Here is a 20,635-nt window from a genome sequence, read left to right as displayed (position 1 = left end):
AGAGAGAGAGAGAGAGAGAGAGAGAGAGAGAGAGAGATCTAATGATTATATTTGAACAAGATACGAGTAGTGCCACCCCTCAATGTTCTAGAACTTTTTATTCGTTGATGAATGCTCACGATTGAGAGTGCATGTCGTGACAATGTGAGAAATTAGTCCCAATGCCCGGGTTTGGGTGGAATCAAAGATGTGTGGAAAGCATAGCTAGATGTGATCAGGGGCAGAGCGCACTATATCAATTTGCAGTATACTCAAGACTCCTGAACTTGTTTAGGGAAAGGTACATGTAGACAAATGACTGGTCTCATCATCAATGGTTTGTACCCCAATGTTCTGTATCATATCGAAGCAAGTTTGAACTAAATCATATGGAAGTAATAGTTTGGATGATAAGTCTAAATCAATGGGATGAGCTCTAACATGTATCAATGGAAGCAATGGTTCAAATGGCAATCACAAATACACACACATAACACATGATAAAATTGTTGTTTTATTATCCATGATGAGGCCTGATTTTGACCTATGCGACCAAATCAACATATCATCTTGTACGTGATTCCTTCCCAAGAAGGGGCCGATGGCTACAATGTAGTAAAATCTCTCAATGTGAAAATAATGCACACACATATGTGCTCGCCCTTCTTGGTGGACAGTTGAGTATGACATTTACATTATCATGCCCGTCTAATAACTCGCTATATTTCTCGCAAATTACATTATATATTGAGCATGAGATATGTAAGTGGCATTCATCCTCCATTAGGTTTTCATTGCATATCTTCATATATTGTGTTTGAGAGAGAGAGGGTGTAGGAGATTGGTAGAATAGTTTTCTAATGTCTCTAGAGAGGCAAATGTGGCCTAATACGAGACCAAAATGATTATAGATCATTCAACTTGTTCATTCGTTTTAGAAATAAAAACTTAACAACCCTAAATAAAGATATAAAAAGAGAAAAATAGGATGACAAAGGGTATAACCCATCCCTTTGTCGCCCATCTAAACCATTGCTTCCATGCAACTTAGCTCACATGTGCTATGATGTGAGACAGGGAGTTGGGACACAAGTAACGAGAGTAATTGACTATGCACACTTTGCCCGAAAACAACTTCAGAAGTCTGAATATCACACTTTTATTGATACAATGCTTTGCCTTTGATCACATTTGATTATGCTTTCCACACATCTTCAACCAGACCTAATAGTTGCACGAATTGCCCGAAAACAAGTTCAGGAGTTTGAGTATCACACTTTTATTGATACAATGCTTTGCCTTTGATCATATTCGACTATGCATTCCAGGCATCTTCAACCATACCCAATCCTTGCATGAATTTCTCTCACAATTAGTCACAATGTGCACTCTTGATTGCAACATTCATCAGTAAACTTCTTGAATGTTGAGAGTCATTACTCATTTTCACATATATTACATGAAAATGTAATATTTTTGGTCTCATAGGTCATATTTGATCTCCGAAGACAGACGATACCATCTCTCTCTTTCTCTCTGTCTTTTGGCGGGTCGAGGGGTGATGAGGGGTATTCAAAGAGATAATGGAGACATAAGGGCATTTTGGAAATAAGCTAAAACTCAGGGGTATGATCCAATAGAGTTCCCCGGATAATACAAAGGAAAATCCAGAGGTGTATTTTTGGAGTTTTTGTGTAACATAAGAATGTGCTCCACCCAAGGTTTAATGGAGACCTTTCATCTGTATACTGTGTAATTCAAAGTAAGGATGCTATTCTATCCATCTCTTTATCTATAGATTAGAGCTACAAGCTTGGGTTATGGCAAGCATTCTGTCTCCCCCATCAATGGAGCAAACCTCTGTTCCTCTCTTTCATGGAAATAACCCTCATCATCAACACACGCATATAGTATCAAGGAATTCATCATCGCCATTATCCACAAATTCATTAACATTACCAACAAATTCTTCCTTGACCATGAAGGATGGTAACGATACATTTTTCTTCCTCTCTGAATCAGGCCTTCAATTCTTCGTGTAGATGTTGCTAAAATGAATTGATGGTTTTTCCCCCTTTCTTGTTCAGTTCCATGGATTTTAACATCCGAAACTTCATTTTTAACACTTCATGTGGATCATCAAGATTCGTCAAGAAATTTCCCAAAGGTAAGAGTTGAAGATTTGTCTTATCATGAGAGCGTATTTGTTCTTTTTCTTTACTTTTAGAGGTTATAATATCAAGGGCAAAAAATGTAGACAATCTATGAGGACCGAAAATGTGCTCATTGGAAGTGTAGAGTATATTTCCTCTTTTTCTTCTTGTTTAAATGGTAACTAATCTACAAGGAATGAAAATGTGGAGATTCATCTTTGATAATTGGGAAGTGCATCTCTTCTTCTTCTTGGTTAAGAGGTTAATAATCTATTAGGGCTGAAAATGTAGAGTTTAATCTTTGATAAAGGATGAAAATTGATTCCTTCAGAAATGTTTTCTGTTGCTGCAGAAGGTAATTAACGAGGGCTAAAAATGCAAAGATCAAACTTTAATAAAAGGATGAAAGTTTGTTCATTTGAAAGTGTCTTTCCTTCTTGTACAAGCTAATGTATGAATGCTGTTTTTTATTTATATTTGAAGTGTTTTCTTTCTTCTTGTAAAGAGGTTAATCTATCAGGGCTGAAATTTTCTTTCATTTCAACTGTTTTTGTTCCTGTAAAGTCAAGCCTATGATGGCTCAAAATTTGTTTCATGGAAGGTTGTTTTCCTTGTGAAAACAGTTTATCTGTGAGGCTGAAAATTTTGTTCATTTAATCTGTTTTTGTTCCTCAGTTTGGCCTATGGGTGTGAGAAACGTTTTCCTTCGTAGAAAGTGTTTTCTTATGTTAAAGCAGCTAATCCAAGAAGGCTGAAAGTTTGCTTCTTGCAATTCTTATAGATATTAATGTATGCGGACAGAAAGAGTTTTCTCATTGGAATTGTTTTTTCTTCTTGTGTAAGTTTATCTATGAGGGCTAATTTTTTTATTCATTTGGAAGCATCTTTTCTTCTTGTAAAGAGGTTAATCTATAAAAACTGAATGGCATCAAGGGTTGAATCTACGAGGGCTAAACCATTTGCTCATTTATGTCTTGTAGATATGAATCTACAAGGGTTGAAGATTTGTTCCTTGGTGAAGTTTTTTTTTTTGTTAGAGGTTGATCTATGATGACAGAAGATTCTTTATAAGAGATGTTATTCTATTTATTTAACTGTTAATCTATGATACCTTTGCTTTCATTCAGGATACAGGATTTGAGTGGGCTGTTGATGGGCAAGGCAAGAAATGTCTGGAGCAACAAAAGCCGAAGATGGATGTTATTGGACCACGAATACGTGTAAAATCTCTTCATTCATATGAAGTCCCACGTCATGTGGGTACCCATATGCCTTCCCTTCAACCATTTTCCAGCTCAGTCGGTTATCAAAGAGTGGATCATATCAATGAATCTGGATTAGAATTAAATGAATTCCTCAACAGAGCATTGGCTGATTTCAATGGAAGTTGTGGTAAGAGCCAGGAGCACTGCAATCTATTTGATAAATTGCAACGGAATGGTGGTCCTTGGAATGCTATGATCGAAACATACTGTCACTATGGATTTCATAAGGAAGCTTTTCTTCTCCTTCAGGACATGCAGCACATGGGTTTGAGGCCTAGCAAGAAATCATTTATTAGCATATTGAGAACCTGCTCAAATGAGATCAACTTAGATCAGGGGAAGTTCATCCACCACTTTTATGTTGCTGAAAATAGCTTAGAAATGGACACTTATGTTGGCAATTTACTCATCCGAATGTACATCAACGCTTGTAGTGTTGAGGATGCTCGTATAGTTTTTGATGGATTATCTGGTGGAGACTTGGTGTCATGGAATGTCATGATGGGAGGTTATATTCAGCATAATAACAGCCAAGAAGCTCTCTGCATGTTTCACCAGATGCTCCATTCTGGCATTCATCCAAATGCTATTACATTTGTCACTGTCTTGCGAGCATGCTCTTTTACAAGATCTCTAGAGGAAGGTAAGAAAATCCATTTTCTTATCATAGAGAGCGGCTTGGAATCTATTTTATCTGTTAGAACTGCCCTTATAGACATGTATGCAAAATGTGGCAGACTTCAGGATGCTCAAACTCTTTTTGACAGATCACCACAGCGAGACCTTGTTATGTGGAATGTGTTACTGCATGGTTATGGCAATTGTGGACAAAGTAAGGAGGCATTGAAAGTTTTCCAGTTATTTCAGGAGGAGGGTATTATACCGGATAGGATAATCTGTACCTCTATAGTTAAAGCTCATTCTGGTTGCTCTTTGGAGTTAGGTTATCAAATACATGCTTACATAATTGAAATGGGCTTTGAACTTAGTACAAGTGTTGGCAGCTCACTTATTGACTTGTATGCCCAATGTGGCACCTTGGATGATTTATGCACGATCTTTAACAGGATGCAAAGCCAAGATGCAATCATTTGGAGTACATTTATGACAAGATTGATCGATGGAGGGCATGGATTTGATTCTCTTCGAGTTTTTGAAAACATGCAGCAACAATGTGTGAAATTGGACAAGGTTACTTTTGTTTGTGCATTGAAAGCATGTTGCAGCATACCTGATATTCATCAGGGAAAATTAATCCACTCATATGCTATCAAACATGGGGTGGAGTCAGATTTATCTGTTCGAAGTGCACTCATTGACATGTACACAAAATCTGGGAGTCTTGGAGATGCACAGATAGTGTTTGATAAGCTCGGAATACAAGATATAGTGACTTGGAGTGTAATGATAGCTGGGTACGTTCAGCATGAATGCTTTGAGGAAGCTCTCAAGGTATTCGATCTCATGCAACTAGACGGCATGGGGCCGAATCCAATCACGTTTGTAAGTGCTTTGAAAGCATGTGCTTCTTTGTTGGCATTAAGCACGGGCAAACACATTCATAGCCAAGTTACACGGTGTGGCTTTGAACAAGAGCTTTTTGTGGCTAATGGTCTCATTGACATGTATGCAAAATGTGGTAATATTCAGGATGCCCAATATGTATTTGATGGACTTTACACAAAGGATGTTGTTACATGGAATGCCATGATAGCAGGATATGCAAAGAATGAATGTGGGCTTGATGCCATTCAGTCATTCAGAGAAATGTGTCAAAATGGCATTGACCCAGATAAAGTCACATACATTGCAGTATTGAAGGCATGCTCTAGCATTGGAGCACTCCAACAGGGGAAGCAGATCCACACAAACATTATTGCTGGTGGGCTCGAGTCAGATGATTTTCTTGGGAGTGCTCTTGTCGACATGTATAATAAATGTGGAAGCTTAGATGATGCACGTATCTCATTTGCTAGATGGTCAAAACGAGACGTGGTCATGTGGAGCTCCATGATAGGAACCTATGTACAGCATGGTGATTATGAACATGCTTTCCAATGCTTTCATGAAATGCAAAGGGTGGGTGTGCAACCCAATGACGTGACATTCCTCGCTCTTCTCACTGCGTGTAGTCGTTTGGGTCTTGTGGATGAAGGTTGTTTCCAATTTAAGGTGATGATAGAGAGTCATAGTATTGAACCTTTGGCTGAGCACTTCAACACTATGGTAGACCTTTTAGGACATTCATGCAATTGGGATTCAGCTGAAGATTTCCTTGAAACGATTGCAATTAGGTCAAATACTCTAGGATGGACCACCTTGCTTGGAGCTTGTAGTGCACACACTAACATGGAATTAGCTACCCGTTGCTTTAACAATATTATTCGCATGGATCCAGAACATGCTACGGCGCATGTGAAGATGAGAAACCTTTATAACCATGTTGGTATGTTTGAGGATGCTGCGAGAATTGAGAACATCAGAAAGAATGCAAATATATGGAAAAAACCAGCAAGGGCTTATGTTGAAGTTAATGAAAAGGTGCATACTTTTACTGTGGGAGATATGTCACATCCTGAAAGTGACCAAATATATAAGAAACTTCGCAGTTTGAGCATGCAAATGAATAAGATGAGCTTAGAGAGTCACCATAGGAATACAACCTTAGATGATTGTGGTCATTCTGAAAGATTAGCTGTTGCTTTTGGACTTCTAAGTTCACCTCAAGGGGCGAGTATTCGAGTAACGAAGAATCTGAGAGTCTGTTGTGATTGTCATTCTGCAACAAAGATCATCTCCAAGATCGAGCTTCGTGAGATCATAATTACAGATCTATATTGTAGCCATCATTTCAAGGATGGATCTTGTTCATGTGAAGGAACTGGGAAAACACCTCAATAAAGTTATACTAACACTCGCTGGTAAATATTCCATCCTCTCTAAATATGTATGCAAGTTCCATTGTGCACACTTTTGGTCCATGATTGCGAGAGGAACATCATACCTTTGTAAAAATAAAAAAACAAGTTGTATCTTATCAGATAAGATATAGAGATTATGACCATTGTCAAGTATAACTAATCCACATTAGGGAATCAGATTTTTTTAAGACATTGATAGAAACCAGAGACATTCTTTACCTAATCCGGAAAGAATCAACATGTGATATCAACAATTTTTGCATCTTATTATACTAAGGCATGAATATATTGATTGGATTCTAGTGATCGAAAAATGTTGTGCTTGGTCATTCAAATTATGGTGATGTTAAATAAATGCAAGATAATATTTGGACATCAATTTCCCAAAAGATTACATTTTCAAGCTGTTTTACTCGGTTGGAAAAAAGTTAATTGTTTTATGCAATAAATGAGGTTTATAAATTTACTTTTTACTGCCTTCAAATTTCATGGTAAAGTTCCTTGAACCACTCTTCTTATTAATAAATTTTAAAACAACAAAGCTCATCATTGTAATCAATAGATCAAATGTAGGTTATGGTTGATCTCGATAAAGTTGTGAAGAGTATTGGAGAAATGCAACTCCACATTACTTCATTGTCTTGATGACTTCAACTAAGTGTGCAAGTGCAATCATAACAAAACATAGTTAGAGAGTAAGCATAGCCAAACATTCTCTCTCTGTCAACGAAACATAACATTTAGTTTTGGTCATAATGTTTTGCATGGTTAGATTATTGATGAACTATGGTTTATATGTCGACAATAGCAAAATATTGACCTTGAGTCAACCATTCTTAGTCACATTTTGCTTTGTCACATTCACGTAATACTAATTTGTAACATCATTACATGGATGACTTATAGCACATTGTGTTGTACGGAGTAGAAATGATTTATCTTTCATGATTACAAGATGGCCCATGACAATCAAATGTACATGTGATGATGCTTCACAACTATAATTGAGATGATTAGCTAATATGATTATGGTTGATCTCAAGGGACATCCACTTAGATAAGAAGACACTAATCCTTCTATTGACAGAAGAAGATCTATTCATCATGAGACAAACACGGAAGGTTGTAACTTGTGTTAACAAGTAGGTGTAATTATCAAAAACAGGGGATGAGATTAAGCCTAATTAGGAACTGGACAGCCTTCGTCTGTGTCAATGTTGTGTCTAGACGATAGGTGGCACATGCTCATTGGGCCAATGTCTAGCCTTAAATCGATCGGACTCCTAATGCAGAACACAATTCAATTACGCATATATGCTGCTGGTAAACACATTCTGATCTTGGGAGTAATTTGATTGGGTGTGGGTCTAGCGACGAGATTTCCCCACTGCCTCATTGCGTGTGTGTTCAAACCCCTCTGACAGATCTTTCTTGTAATTCGTTCAAACATTTTGTAGAGATGCCATAGTCCTCCCAGACACGATTTGTGGGACCTCCACATTATATGGCTGATCTCTCTGTATGAAATGTTTTTGCCAGTTTCTCCTCTCTTTTCTCAAAAACAATTGACATTGTCCTTCTTTTGAGAGAGATAGAGAGAGAGAGTGAGTGAGAGTGAGGGGGATCTGTTTTATGAAGTCTCTGGTTTTTTGCAGATCATGGGCTCTTCATCAAAGCTGAGGAGAGTCGAAACAACTACTTGTATAGATGATTTTACTTTTGTTTCTCTGCTCAAATCTTGCACGAAGAAGAGAGACCTCGATAAAGGAACGAAAATACACGATGACATTCTTCTTCAAAAAGGAATGCTTGAAAAGAGCCCTTATCTAGCGAGTGCATTAATCAACATGTATGCCAAATGTGGGTCGCTTTCGAAAGCAGAAAGTGTGCTTGGAAGCCTACCTTTTCGTGATATAATCTCTTGGAATGCACTTATTTCTGGGTATGCCCAACAAGGGCATGGTGAAGAAGCAATTAAGTGTGTTGAAAAGATGCGCAAAGATGGCTTTACTCCTGATGTGGTCACGTTTACATGCATCTTGAAAGCTTGTAGCATTATAAGAGATTTAGAGAAAGGTATTCAAATTCATGAAGAAGTTGTTGCTAGAGACCTTTTAGGAAAGGATATTATGCTTGGTACTGCTTTGGTGGATATGTATGCTAAATGTGGTATGCTAGAAAAAGCACAAAAAGTGCTCGAAGAGCTCCCTATCCGGAATGTTGTATCTTGGTCTGCTTTAATAGCAGGATATGCTCAAATTGGTCAATCTGATGAAGCTATGAAGTGTTTTGAACTCATGCAAAGAGAGGGTCTCTCTCCAAATACTATAACATTCATTTCTTTATTGAAAGCTTGTGCTACTTCTGGAATGTCTAAAGAAGGTAAAGAAATTCATGATAATATTTTAAATAGAGGATTTTTAGGCAAAGATATTGTGATTGGGAATGCTTTGGTGGATATGTATGCAAAATGTGGCGAGCTTATAAAAGCACAAGAGGTTCTTGAACAACTTCCAGCTCGTAATGTTGTCTCTTGGTCGGCATTAATCGCTGGATATGCTGAACATGGACAAGGCCATGAAGCTATAGATTGTCTTCAAAGGATGCAAAGAGAGGGTCTGTCTCCGAATTCTGTGACCTGTATATGCATCTTAAAGGCTTGTGGAAGTACAAGATCTCTTGAAAAGGGCAATCAAGTTCATGACTATATTGTTGGTCGGGGTTTGTTGAATAAGGATATTGTTCTTGGAACTGCTTTGGTTGATATGTATGCAAAATGTGGAGCCCTTGAGAAAGCGCAAAAGGTACTGGAAGAGCTCCCTATTCGGGACATAGTTTCTTGGAATGCAATCATTTCAGGCTATGCTGAACAAGGACAATTCCATGAAGCATTGAAATGTTATGAACGAATGCAAACCGAGGGTCTATCTCCTAATGAGGTCACCTTCATTTGTATCATAAAAGCTTGTGTGAGCATCAGAGCTATAGATAAGGGCAAGGAAATTCATGAGCAGATTGTGAATAGAGGCTTCCTGAAGAAAGATATTGTTCTCAGCAATACATTAGTGGATATGTATGCGAAATGTGGTATGCTCGCAAAGGCACAAGAGGTTCTTGAAGAGCTCCCAGTTCGAGATGTTATCTCGTGGTCTACACTAATATCAGGGTATACCCAACAAGGTCAAGCTCATGAGGCATTAGATTGTTTCGATCGCATGCAAAATGAGGGCCTTTCACCTAATGTGGTCACCTTCATTTCTATTTTGCAAGCTTGTGGCACCATTGGAGCTATTGACAAGGGTGAACAAATTCATGAAGAGGTTGTTAATGGGCGATTTCTTGAAAAGGACATTGCAATTGGAAATGCTTTGGTGGATATGTATGCTAAATGTGGTATGCTTTTGAAAGCACATGAGGTGCTTGAAAAGCTTCCTTCACGAAATGTAATAACTTGGAATGCACTAATTTCTGGGTATGCACAAATGGGTCAACTCGAAGAGGCATTGAATTGTTTCAAACGGATGCAACATGAGGATATCTCTCCAGATGACATCACATTCTTATGTATTTTAACTGCATGTGGCCACTCAGGATTTTTTTATGAGGCTCAAGTGATTTTCGGTGATATGATAAGAAAATACAACATCAGACCGAACTTAGAGCATCATACTTGCATGGTTGTGGTTTTTGGAACCTCAGGAGATTTTGATAAGGCGATATCGATGATTAAGGTGATGCCTTGTTCAGATTATCCCGAGATTTGGCTTGCACTTCTGGGTTCTTGTAGAAAATGGGGGAATGTGAAGCTCGGACAGTTAGCCTTTGATCAAGTGGTGCAACTATCTGCTAATTGTTCTCCCGCGTATGTCCTTATGGCTAATATATTCGTGTCTGCTGGCATGCAAGAGGATGCCAACAAGGTGGAAGCCTTACGGCTGAAATATGCCTCTTGGAAGAAGCTGCCTGGATGTTTTAGTGTTTGGGTTGATTCACTTGGAAATGTTCATTCATTTTCCAATGGTGATTCATTGAAATACTGGCAAAAAGATATATATGCAAAAGCGGAAGATGCCAACCTTAAATGTTTGGAAGAAGAAATTTATCCAGGTTTGTACAGGGTTTCGAAGGATTTGCAATGTGGCCATACTGACAAGGCTGCAATCAGTTATGCTCTCACTAATACCCAACAAGGGGATACTATACACATCATGAATAATACGCATATTTGTGGTGATTGCCATACTGCTGTATTACTCATATCCAAAATAGAAAAGAGGAAGATTATAATCAGAGACCAAAGTTGTCTTCATGTTTTCTTCAATGGGAAGTGTGGTTATGAGGAGTAATTTGAAATGTCATATTTCATGTTATTACTAAATACTGGACGAGGCAGGTTTCTTGCAATGTCATCAAGAGAGTTTTCTCAACTCTCAAGAAAACTTGAAAGGCATGAGAACGTACTCAAGTGGAAGGCATATGAATGTAGAAAATCATTAGGTGATCACAAACCAGGGTGGTATACCTAGACTAATACTTGGTAGGCATGAAGACATTTACTAATTTGCAGTCAAAGTCATTCTTGAGCAATATAAAGCGGGCGAACAAGAGGGCATCATAGCTTTGAAGTTCAGATATGCATAACTATCATAAGACATTTTCGAGGGGATGTAGGTTTTCAACGAATAGGAAATGGATGGAAATGTTAAAAAGTGTTTGTCTTGAGATCATGGTGAGCGGGTGCGTCTGTTATCTCGGAAGGTCCTCACATTTATGACAAGGTGAACAAATTTGACCATACTTTCTTCCTTACACATGCAGATATCTATATATATGTTGTTGCCTTCTAATGGGAAAGAGGTATTGGGGAATTGTAAAACACATTCTCCAGGTTTGCCAATATTGCAAACTTCCCAGGTATGACTAGCTGCCTTAAAAAAATAAATTGGCAGACTTGCATTGAGTTAATGCATTTTTGCTTGAAAGAGACAATTGCGACAATGGTCTTGATAGCCAAGCTACTTCAATTAAAATGCCAAAGGTACAAGTTCAACTTCCAAGGAAAAGAGAAAGTGATATATGGAAGGTGTCAATGCGTTTTGATGAGGTCAAAGAAAAGGAAAGGCGTGGAGATAAAGAAAAAGGCTAAGATAAGAAGACTTTAGCTAAGATAAGAAGACTTTGACATGCAATATCAATGAAGTGCCAGTAAAATGGTCATATCTTGACCCAGTTAAAGCAAAATTAGGTGTGCAAAGATGTGTTGGAATGGCATGGGAACTTCCAACATTTAATTTGGTGGTCATTTGAAGAAGTGAAGGAAGGGACGCAGTGCCGCCTACTCATGCAAAAATAGCTGCAGGGGAGAGCTTCCAATAATAGAAGATGCATGTAAATGACTAAGAAGTCAAGATATAGGAGAAAGAGTACCGCATTCACAAGGCGTACAAAACAAGCTATGAGGAGGAAGAGGAGGAAGAGAAGGGGCAGAAATGAACACCGTTAGGAAGTTGTTGATTTAGGGGTGTAATGTATTACTTTTACTTGATATTAGGGGTTCCCATTTATTATTATTATTACATCTCTTTCTCTCATGTTCACCAGTAACCGTAATGTTTTCTACAATGATGTGCAAGCATCACTTCCTGCTTTTCATTTGTAAGACCAATCGATCGCAAATTTGCTTGTACAGTAAGGTAGTTGCTGCACATGATATCTAGATAGATACTTAGATAGATCAATCGATTGCAAATTTGCTTGTAAAGTAAGGTAGTTGCTGCACATGATATCTAGATAGATACTTAGATCAATCGATCGCAAATTTGCTTGTACAGTAAGGTAGTTGCTGCACATGATATCTAGATAGAAACTTAGATACTCAACAGGCATCACGACAGTGATTGTATATGGTGCGATTATATGATAAAAACCAGGTTCATCTTTTGTAACTAGATAAGCAGAGGCATTGCACCAGTAACCGTAAATGGTGTGGCTGGCACTAATAAAACCAGGCGCATCTTTTATACTCTAGTATCTGTCATGCGGCCCCCCTGCTCTAATCACCTCACTCTGGTGCAGTCTTATTATTGTCATGTAAGAATTGTAGCTAAAGCCGAATAATTAAATCTAGAATTTATGAGTAGATGCCTAATGTCCCACATTAATTTGCAATCAATCTTAATTGTAAATTGTAATGACCTCAAAACTCATTTCTACAGAGACATTTCACTATGTGATTTTAGCATGTATCGTTGGATTGCCCAAATAATTTCACACATTGTATTGGTATTAATTGCTATTACACATCATACTGTAGGGTTTAGGGTTTAGTGAGTGCACAAATTTGTGCTGCTTGAACACAGTACTCATGTAAATCACACTGTAGGGGGTTAGTTAGGCCATTGGTCTTTTTGGTATAGTGAATGCACAAAATCAGTTGCCCGAAAATTTGTGAGGTGGAATACGTCAACAAAGCAGGAAAAAAAACATTATCTGCATACATATAGACTTAAAAAAGCACAGAAAGATCATTGGCCTAAAGTGGGGCTGCCCACATGCACACACACACCCTCCAAAAAAATTCGTGGGAAGCAAAAGTCGTATGGCTTTAATAGAACAGAACTTTATATATATATATAGATATATTGCTTTTGTGTGTCTTCGATCATTAGTAAAAACAAGTTCAAAAAGACACACGAAAGCAAAATCTATATGTATAGAGCGTTCTGTTCTGGATGTATTATTATGCAAGACATATGAAAGAAATGGTTTAAGTGTCTCGTAACACCAATGTATCGAAGTGTAAATGATGCTTACTAAAAAGATATATCGCCTTCATCACAGATATTTCCTCGTCATTGTCTGTGTTTTTGAGACTTTAGTGTGCGAGGAAATATGTGAACAATCAATATCATGAGCTCACGGGACTATAGTCCTTAAATAAATAGGATTACTTACCAACACTAACTTCACCATCATTTCAATCAAAACTAATTTCTTTCATTCAATTCATTTCTAAAAAAATCATAACAAGTAAAATCAGACTTAATTTGCACAGGAACAAGTGCTTGTACATTGTACAAAAAGAGTTCTTGATATATAATATTACATAACAGTGTACACAAAGCAAAGAGCAAATAGAAGTGCTCCAAGCACCTCTATAAAAAATCTTTGCTTGCAAATAACTACATAACATTTCCTCAGGGTGGGGTATAAACCCTAGAAGGCAAAGAAGTGCAGAAGGAATGGCCTGCTATGTACAAGATGTGGAAATTACTAGCAGCAGTAGTTGGTTCATAAGTATGCATGGACTGTAATACATGCATACATACACATACAAATATGTTATTACAATGTAAGGTTATTATCATAAGTATGAATGGAAATTACAATATAAGGTTATTATCATAAGTATGGCTGGATGGTAATACATGCTCACATAATATAAGGTTGCTATAATTGTATGGTTATTGTAGATCATTCCATGGTGATTATTAAGTATACAATGGTATCAGCACACTTGGTTAACCAAAATAATAATATAAGGTTTCATAATTGGGGACACTCGGAAAGGGGAGGTTAAATCAGTATTAAAGGTATATGGAAAGGGCATAATGCATACGATAAATTAATGGGGAATAAATTAGGGGTTGGGTGAGGGTGGAGGAGTCAAGACAGAGTTGGTATCATGGCAAGGATCAGGAGAAGCACAATGATGATGGGGATGAGTAGGATTGGCAATGGAGGAGGTGGCAATGGGGGTAAGAAGATAGGCAAAGTTAACACTAGAAATGCCATCAGCACAACCATGGCCACATTTATTCTTACTCCCCAGCCATCACCATAGCCATAGCCATAACCATAGCCATAGCCATAGCCATAGCCATACTGGTTCCTCATCTCGGGACAGCTCTGCAGCTCTTCATTAACTACCTTATTATCATGACCATCATAATTTAGTATAACCTCATCATGGTTACTGTATTGAGCAAACACCCATGATGATGATGATGATGATGGTGGTGGTGAAGAGGATGTGGTATTAGGGTTTTGAGCTCTTATAGCAGCCATGGATAACGATCAAAGGGAATAACAATAATAATATTGAAAGATTCTGGGGTTGTATTTGTAGTTGTAATTTTTGTGGGTGGAAAAGGGGAGAGACAGGGGGGGGGGGGGGGGGGGGGGTCTCTGTTATCTTCTTCTTCTTCTTCTCGTTGTCTGTTTTGGGCGCCCCTCTCTTTTTTTGGGCGGGGGGCTTCCAGAAACAGCGGTTTCCCAACCCTGCCATTTGTTTGTTCTCAATACCTCCCTCCCCTGTTAGGGTAAAAAAACAAACCGGTGGTTTTTCAGAACGGCGGTTTTTTTGGGCCTTTCCTTTTAGAAAAAAGGGAAGCCCTGGTTCGAAATAAAAACAGCTGGTTGGAGGTGGTTTTCTTGAGTTTTGGGATAATTACAACCGATGCCCCTCCTCCTCATTGCCTCCCTTTTCTTTAAATACCCTTCCCCCAAAACTTGATTTTATAAAACCCACCCAAATTTGTCCGCGTTCTTTCTCGGAAATTAACCTAATATAACACACTGCCACCTTGCCCTCCTTCTTCTTCGATTGCATCGTTCGCTCATCATATGTCAAGAAATGCACTTTTAATACACACCGATACGTTTGGCTCATAACACCCCCAACATGGTTCTGAGCATTCTATGTATGTATGGTACCTTTGAATTTTCTCATGGCCACATGTTTTTTGGGGGATTCATAGCTATCAACAACACACCATCACTTGGCGGGATATATGGGGTATACATTTTCATGTAGTGTGCATAGAATAGATAATTGGCTTTGAGCGAGATAGCTAGGGGGTAGAGACATAGATCTTAGTTCAAAATGGGTGGAAATCTAAGCTCGGATACCATCGAAGTTAGGAGCGCTATCATAGAATGTGAAGCTCAAAGTTGCAAACTTGCCAAAATGTGTATGTTCCATGACCCTTCTCATTAGTGCGCCAATGCATGATCTAAAATGACGACGAGAATGTGAGCTAAAATTGTGGGAATGATGACGTGAATTGTTTATTAGGGAGTTGTGTTTGTAGTTCTATGGACACTAAGTGTAACGTTGGATCAATATAGGGGGTTGCCACATCTAGTTGTCCTCTTTCTTGGACCTAGAACCCCCCTTACACTAATTTGTGTTATTATGCTACATCAAATAACCTAGAAATAGCTCATTACTCAAGTCTAATATTCGTCACTCCAAGATGAATAAGATGCAACATTGATCTTTTTACCACTCTGCGGTGAACACTATATTGTTCCACCAAAGTTTCCCTCAATTTCTATAAGGGAACATTCCCCAACTCCATGATGTGAATAGAGTTGTCGTCGTCATCGTCGTTGTCATTACACATGGAACCAACATTCGCCCCAACATACTTTTTCGAAGATAAAGTAACTTCGCCACCAAAACCACTTAACAATATCTAGCCCCCCGAAAGGACAAAATACCGTTTGACTTCACCAACCAAGGTGACACGACACAACCAGCCCTAAGGTCCATGGCATCAAACCGGGTCAAGTTGTTGGCAGCCTTATTGGCAACAATAACGCCAAACTGACCATTTTCAACGAATCGACATTTGAATCAGTGTTCACACACACACATGTAGACTGACCACATCAGCCAATCCCAACCAATTGCCACTGAACCCAAGTATTAGCCACCGTTGTCATGACCAACAACGGTTTATGATAATCAATGTAGTGTTAGTAATCAATGATGCAATCATTGTAAAAGTTATCATTCCAAAATTTACATGTTTTTTTATATAACTTAATACCAGTGTTCTTGACACCAGTGCACTAGAAACAATAGACCAGTCAATGGGACAAATGAAGGCTGCATCCAAGTCAACATCATCATTGAACATTGTACATAATTTGGGGGAAATATATGACTTGCTTTTTGCTATACTATTAGTACACTAGGGCATTGACTCACCCTCACAATATAAACATAGGGACATAGAATAGATATACATGCAAAACCATTTCCCCCTCAATCTTGACACGAAATGTATGCATGTAATGTTTTGAACACATACTCTACCAGCTTTGTAACTCCACCATGTGTGTAACTTTCTTCACCACATGCTCTATTTCATTTGAATCTCAAACTGCTTGGAAGGAAAGGTTTAGTCACTATTCCTAACCTTCCAAAGAATGGTTCTGTGCAAGTATGTTTGACATCAAAATAAACAATCCTGAATGTGTTTTCTCCACTCTTAGAGCACTTTCAAATGCCTCTCTTCCAAGGTCTAGATGTCCTCGCTTGTTAAAAGCATTCAACATAGTTGACCATGTCACAAGATCATCTTGAAAGGGCATCTTTTCCAATATTTCTATGGCTTCTTTCATTTGGCCGGCACGTCCAAGGAGATCAGCCATGCAATGATGATGCTTAATACTTGTCAAGGTGACATATGAATCTATTACAATATGGAAAAACTTCTGACCCTCATTGACAAGACCATCATGAGCACACACCGTTAGAGTGTTTAAAAGTGTGATTCCGTCAAGGTTCATTCCTTCCATTCTCATCCTATCTAGCATATAGAAAAGACTATCACTCTCACCATGTCGAGCATAGCCGGTTATCATCGTATTCCATGTGACAATGTCCCTACATGGAAGAGCTTCAAAAATATATTCACCTTCCTTAATGCTTCCGCACCTACAATACATGTCAATGAGTGCATTGGCAAGCATCAAATGGGAAATATGTCCCATTCTATAAACTGATGTATGAATTTGCCTACCTATTCTCAAGGAGGCCACATCTCCACATGCAATTAGGATACCCACAAGAGTCGCAACGTTTGGAAGCAACCCTTGATCTTGCATTTGAGCATAAAGTAGGAATACATTCTCACTCTTTCCTTTTTGTAGATCACAGATAATGAGAGAAGCCCACGCGGTTTCATCGGGAAATGCACCATCAGCTTGCATCTCTAGTAAGCATTGAAGGGCTTCCTCATCAAAGCCAGATTGAGCATATCCAGTAAGGAGTGCCATCCACGAGAGCCTATCCTGTGAAGGCATCTCATCAAACACTTCTCGTGCATCCACGAGTGCACCAAATGTAATGTACATGTCTATGATAGAACTTCCTAGCAAAGTATCTCCCTCATAACCCTGTTGGACAACCTGGGAATGCACCTTTTGGCCCTTCTCTAGTAGTCCGCAAGCTCTCAGATTATAAATGTAAGTGAAAACATTAGGTGAGACACCCTCATCGTACATTTTTTCAAGATAATCCAAAGCTTCTTCATAAAGCCCGTGCTCAACATACCCTGATATGATCACATTCCATGACACAGTATCTCGACCCTGCATGTGTTGAAATATGTTTTCAGCTTCTGCAAACAAGCCACATTTCATATACATATCCATCAATTTATTACTAATAAATCCTTCAGATTCGATGCCCTCTACAATGACACAATTATGCAAATCAAACCCCTTTACTGAACTGTTGAGGCTCGCACAAGCGTTTAAGCAAGATACATAAATCGGAACATCAGGAACTATACCCTCAAAATGCATTCTCTCAAAGCAATGAAGAGCTTCTTCAGCATACCCATGTTCGGCATACCCTGAACTAAGTATAGTCCATGAGATTACATCCCGAATCGATAGGCCATCAAACACATTGCATGCCTCTAAAATTAAACCACATGCACAATACATTCCCACCAAAGCATTTCCAACTTCTAACTTTTCATCGAACCCAGCTTTTATGATCCTGTCATGTAGCTCTTGTCCCTTTTGAATGTCACGTATTCCACTACAAGCTTTCAAACCACCAACAAATGTGATAGAAGTAGCTACAGAAATTTCATGATTCATCATATTCAAACAGCAAATAGCATCTTTGAAATAACCCTTTCCGTTATATCCACTGATGAGTGCATTCCATGAAATTACATCATGAAATGCTAGTTTATTGAAGATTTCATGTCCTTCTTCAACAATGCCACATTTTGCATACACTGCCACCAATGCATTTCCAACAAAAAGATCACTGTCAAGCCCAAATTTCACTATCTCCGCATGTAGATCTCGGCTCTTTGTAAGAGCTTCAATCATTCCACATGCTTTCAGACTACAAACATATGTTACCACATCTGGAACTACTCCTTCTAGCCACATATCATCAAAGCAATCTAGTGCTTTCTTCGCAAATCCGCATTCAAGGAAACCTCTCATCAACATTGTCCACAACACTACATCATGAGAGGGCGAGCATTTGAACACATCTTGGGCCTCATCTATGTGGCCACATTTCGAGTACATATCTACCAAAGCACTTATTATTGCAAGATTCTCTTCAAATATATTCTTTTTTACCATCTCCATATGAAGCATTCGGCCTTGCTCAATACATTTGAACTTGGCACATCCATGAAAGAAAGTTATAAAAGAGGCACTGTGATTGAGATGGACACCGAGCTCTAGTATGTAACTGAATGCAACATAGTGGGCATGATATGGCATCCCGAGTCTAGTATATCCATCAACAAGATGAGCCCAAGACCTCTCGTTCCAAGAAGATCTATTAAATAATTGCTTTGCACAAGATAAGCTTCTACAATCCACATACATGTGAACCAAATAACTAGAAATTGCTTCAAATTTATCAAGTCCATTGCTACAAATATGAAAATTAACTCTGTCAGCATGAACTATTCTCTTCTCTTTCCTTGCATATTCAATCTCACATATAAAGGCATCAACAGAAGGGACATCTATAGGTATCCCCTCTAATGAAGCAATTATGGCATGTTGAAGAGCTACCATATCTGCTGTGAAAGGAGCAATAAATCATTCTTTGATGCCAAAGTAGAAATTGGGTGATAGTGTTTACATAAAACTAAACAAAAAATTACATGACAAGGCGATGGTATTCACATCCAAATATACAAAAAATACACAATTGGGCAATGGTATCGACATCACATTATGCAAAAATACGAGGATTTGATGATGGTATTTGCATAAAAATATGCAAAAGAAAATCAATCAGGTAATACTTTTCATATAAAAAATATGAAAAAACTAATGTTGCAAATGGGCAATGGCATTTATATCGAATTAATAATAAAAAATAGCAATTAAGAAATGGTATTTACTATTTACATTAAAACGTTGGAAGCCATTGGACAATGATATTAATACCAAACTTCGCAAAAAATAAAAGTTAGATGATAGTATTCGCATCAAAATTTGCATAAATTAGCAATTGGGCTATGGTATTTATACCAAATTATGAACAGAAAATAGAATTTGGGAGATTTTAATTACATTAAATTGTACAAAATATAGCAATTTGGCAATGGTCCTCATATAAAAAATTCTTCACCCAATTCCAGAAATATGCTTGATCTTGCTTCCAAACCTGATGGATGTGGAGGAACTTTCAGACACGTTTCCACAATTGTGATACAGAGGTTCCCGGCTCAATTTGTAAAACATTGATCAAAAAGGCCTTCGGCCCTGCATCAGTTTCTCTCCGCAGATGCATAATAGGCTAGGAGTGAATAATAGAGACTCGAGAAAAATGATCGGGGAAGGATTTTGAGCTCAGGCTACTCAATTTATAGGCAATTTATGAAAATAGCCTCTCTTCAACACCTCATATACAAAACTGGGATTGAGTTCCTTAAAAGGATTGGAACTTCATTCCTTTTGTTTGAAGGGTTTATCTTGCCTCTAATATAATGAACCAACTTTTAGGTCATAAGCCGGGGCGCTTCATCTAAAGCCTCCCCTCTTGACCATTTTTTATCGGTTATCACTTCATATAGGCTTTATCCAAATGGATCATCTACAACAAGTATGTATGTGATTTGTTTCCGTGTTGAAAGTTTCTCAAAGCATGCAAGCTGCAGATAAGGACCAAGAAATACATGTTGTCATTGCCAGAGAGGGAATATTAGAAAGGGATCTAGTTGTCGACACTGCTTTAGCGGATATGTATGTAAAATGTGGCGTAATTGTCAAAGCACAAGAAGTATTTGACAACTTATGTTTATCTTTACCTAGAAAGATTGACTAGGGTCGTTTGGCACGGGTATACACTATTCATTGTAATATTGGACTATTTTGTATATTGTAGTAGTCTAGCCACTTTAATTTTAATACCAATGGAGGATATTTTTTCATGAGAAAAAAACATGTGATTTGCCACCGTGTTAATACATTTAGTGAAGAAAACCCTCTTCTTACTTATCACATGCTCAATGTATAAGGTAATTCGCAA

At 38.1% G+C, this 20,635-nt stretch overlaps 3 protein-coding genes across 4 annotated transcripts; 1 reads left to right on the top strand and 2 right to left on the bottom strand.

Moving 5' to 3' along the window:
- Positions 1 to 1,657: 1,657 nt before the first annotated feature.
- Positions 1,658 to 11,888, top strand: LOC147855783 (uncharacterized). The gene is made up of 4 exons (XM_087330108.1): positions 1,658 to 1,968; positions 2,067 to 2,146; positions 3,260 to 6,295; positions 7,914 to 11,888. The coding sequence occupies exons 1-4, from the start codon at positions 1,800 to 1,802 to the stop codon at positions 10,662 to 10,664; spliced, it is 6,036 nt and encodes a 2,011-aa protein (XP_087186234.1). The 5' UTR covers positions 1,658 to 1,799; the 3' UTR covers positions 10,665 to 11,888.
- Positions 11,889 to 13,377: 1,489 nt separating this feature from the next.
- On the bottom strand, positions 13,378 to 14,486 carry LOC147855782 (uncharacterized). Its single transcript, XM_087330439.1, has one exon. It carries the CDS (start codon positions 14,383 to 14,385, stop codon positions 13,984 to 13,986), a length of 402 nt encoding a protein of 133 aa, XP_087186565.1. The 5' UTR covers positions 14,386 to 14,486; the 3' UTR covers positions 13,378 to 13,983.
- Positions 14,487 to 16,200: 1,714 nt separating this feature from the next.
- LOC147855781 (pentatricopeptide repeat-containing protein At2g33680-like) lies at positions 16,201 to 19,917 on the bottom strand. Of its 2 annotated transcripts, none has more exons than XM_087330701.1 (2): positions 19,772 to 19,917; positions 16,201 to 19,178 (listed from the first exon to the last, which is right to left on the bottom strand). In XM_087330701.1, exon 2 carries the CDS (start codon positions 19,171 to 19,173, stop codon positions 16,522 to 16,524), a length of 2,652 nt encoding a protein of 883 aa, XP_087186827.1. In that variant the 5' UTR covers positions 19,174 to 19,178; positions 19,772 to 19,917; the 3' UTR covers positions 16,201 to 16,521. The 2 variants fall into 2 exon arrangements, with proteins under 2 accessions (XP_087186827.1, XP_087186825.1); XM_087330699.1 differs by having other exon boundaries at positions 16,201 to 19,175.
- Positions 19,918 to 20,635: the final 718 nt, after the last annotated feature.

Source organism: Azolla caroliniana, unplaced genomic scaffold, assembly GCF_043228905.1.
Source record: "Azolla caroliniana isolate FFs.n. ecotype wild unplaced genomic scaffold, voAzoCaro1.0.p SCAF_14, whole genome shotgun sequence".
In the NCBI taxonomy this organism is placed as follows: Eukaryota; Viridiplantae; Streptophyta; class Polypodiopsida; order Salviniales; family Salviniaceae; genus Azolla; species Azolla caroliniana.
Note: the sequence above shows the minus strand (reverse complement) of the source record. Positions and strands in the feature narration are given on the sequence as shown.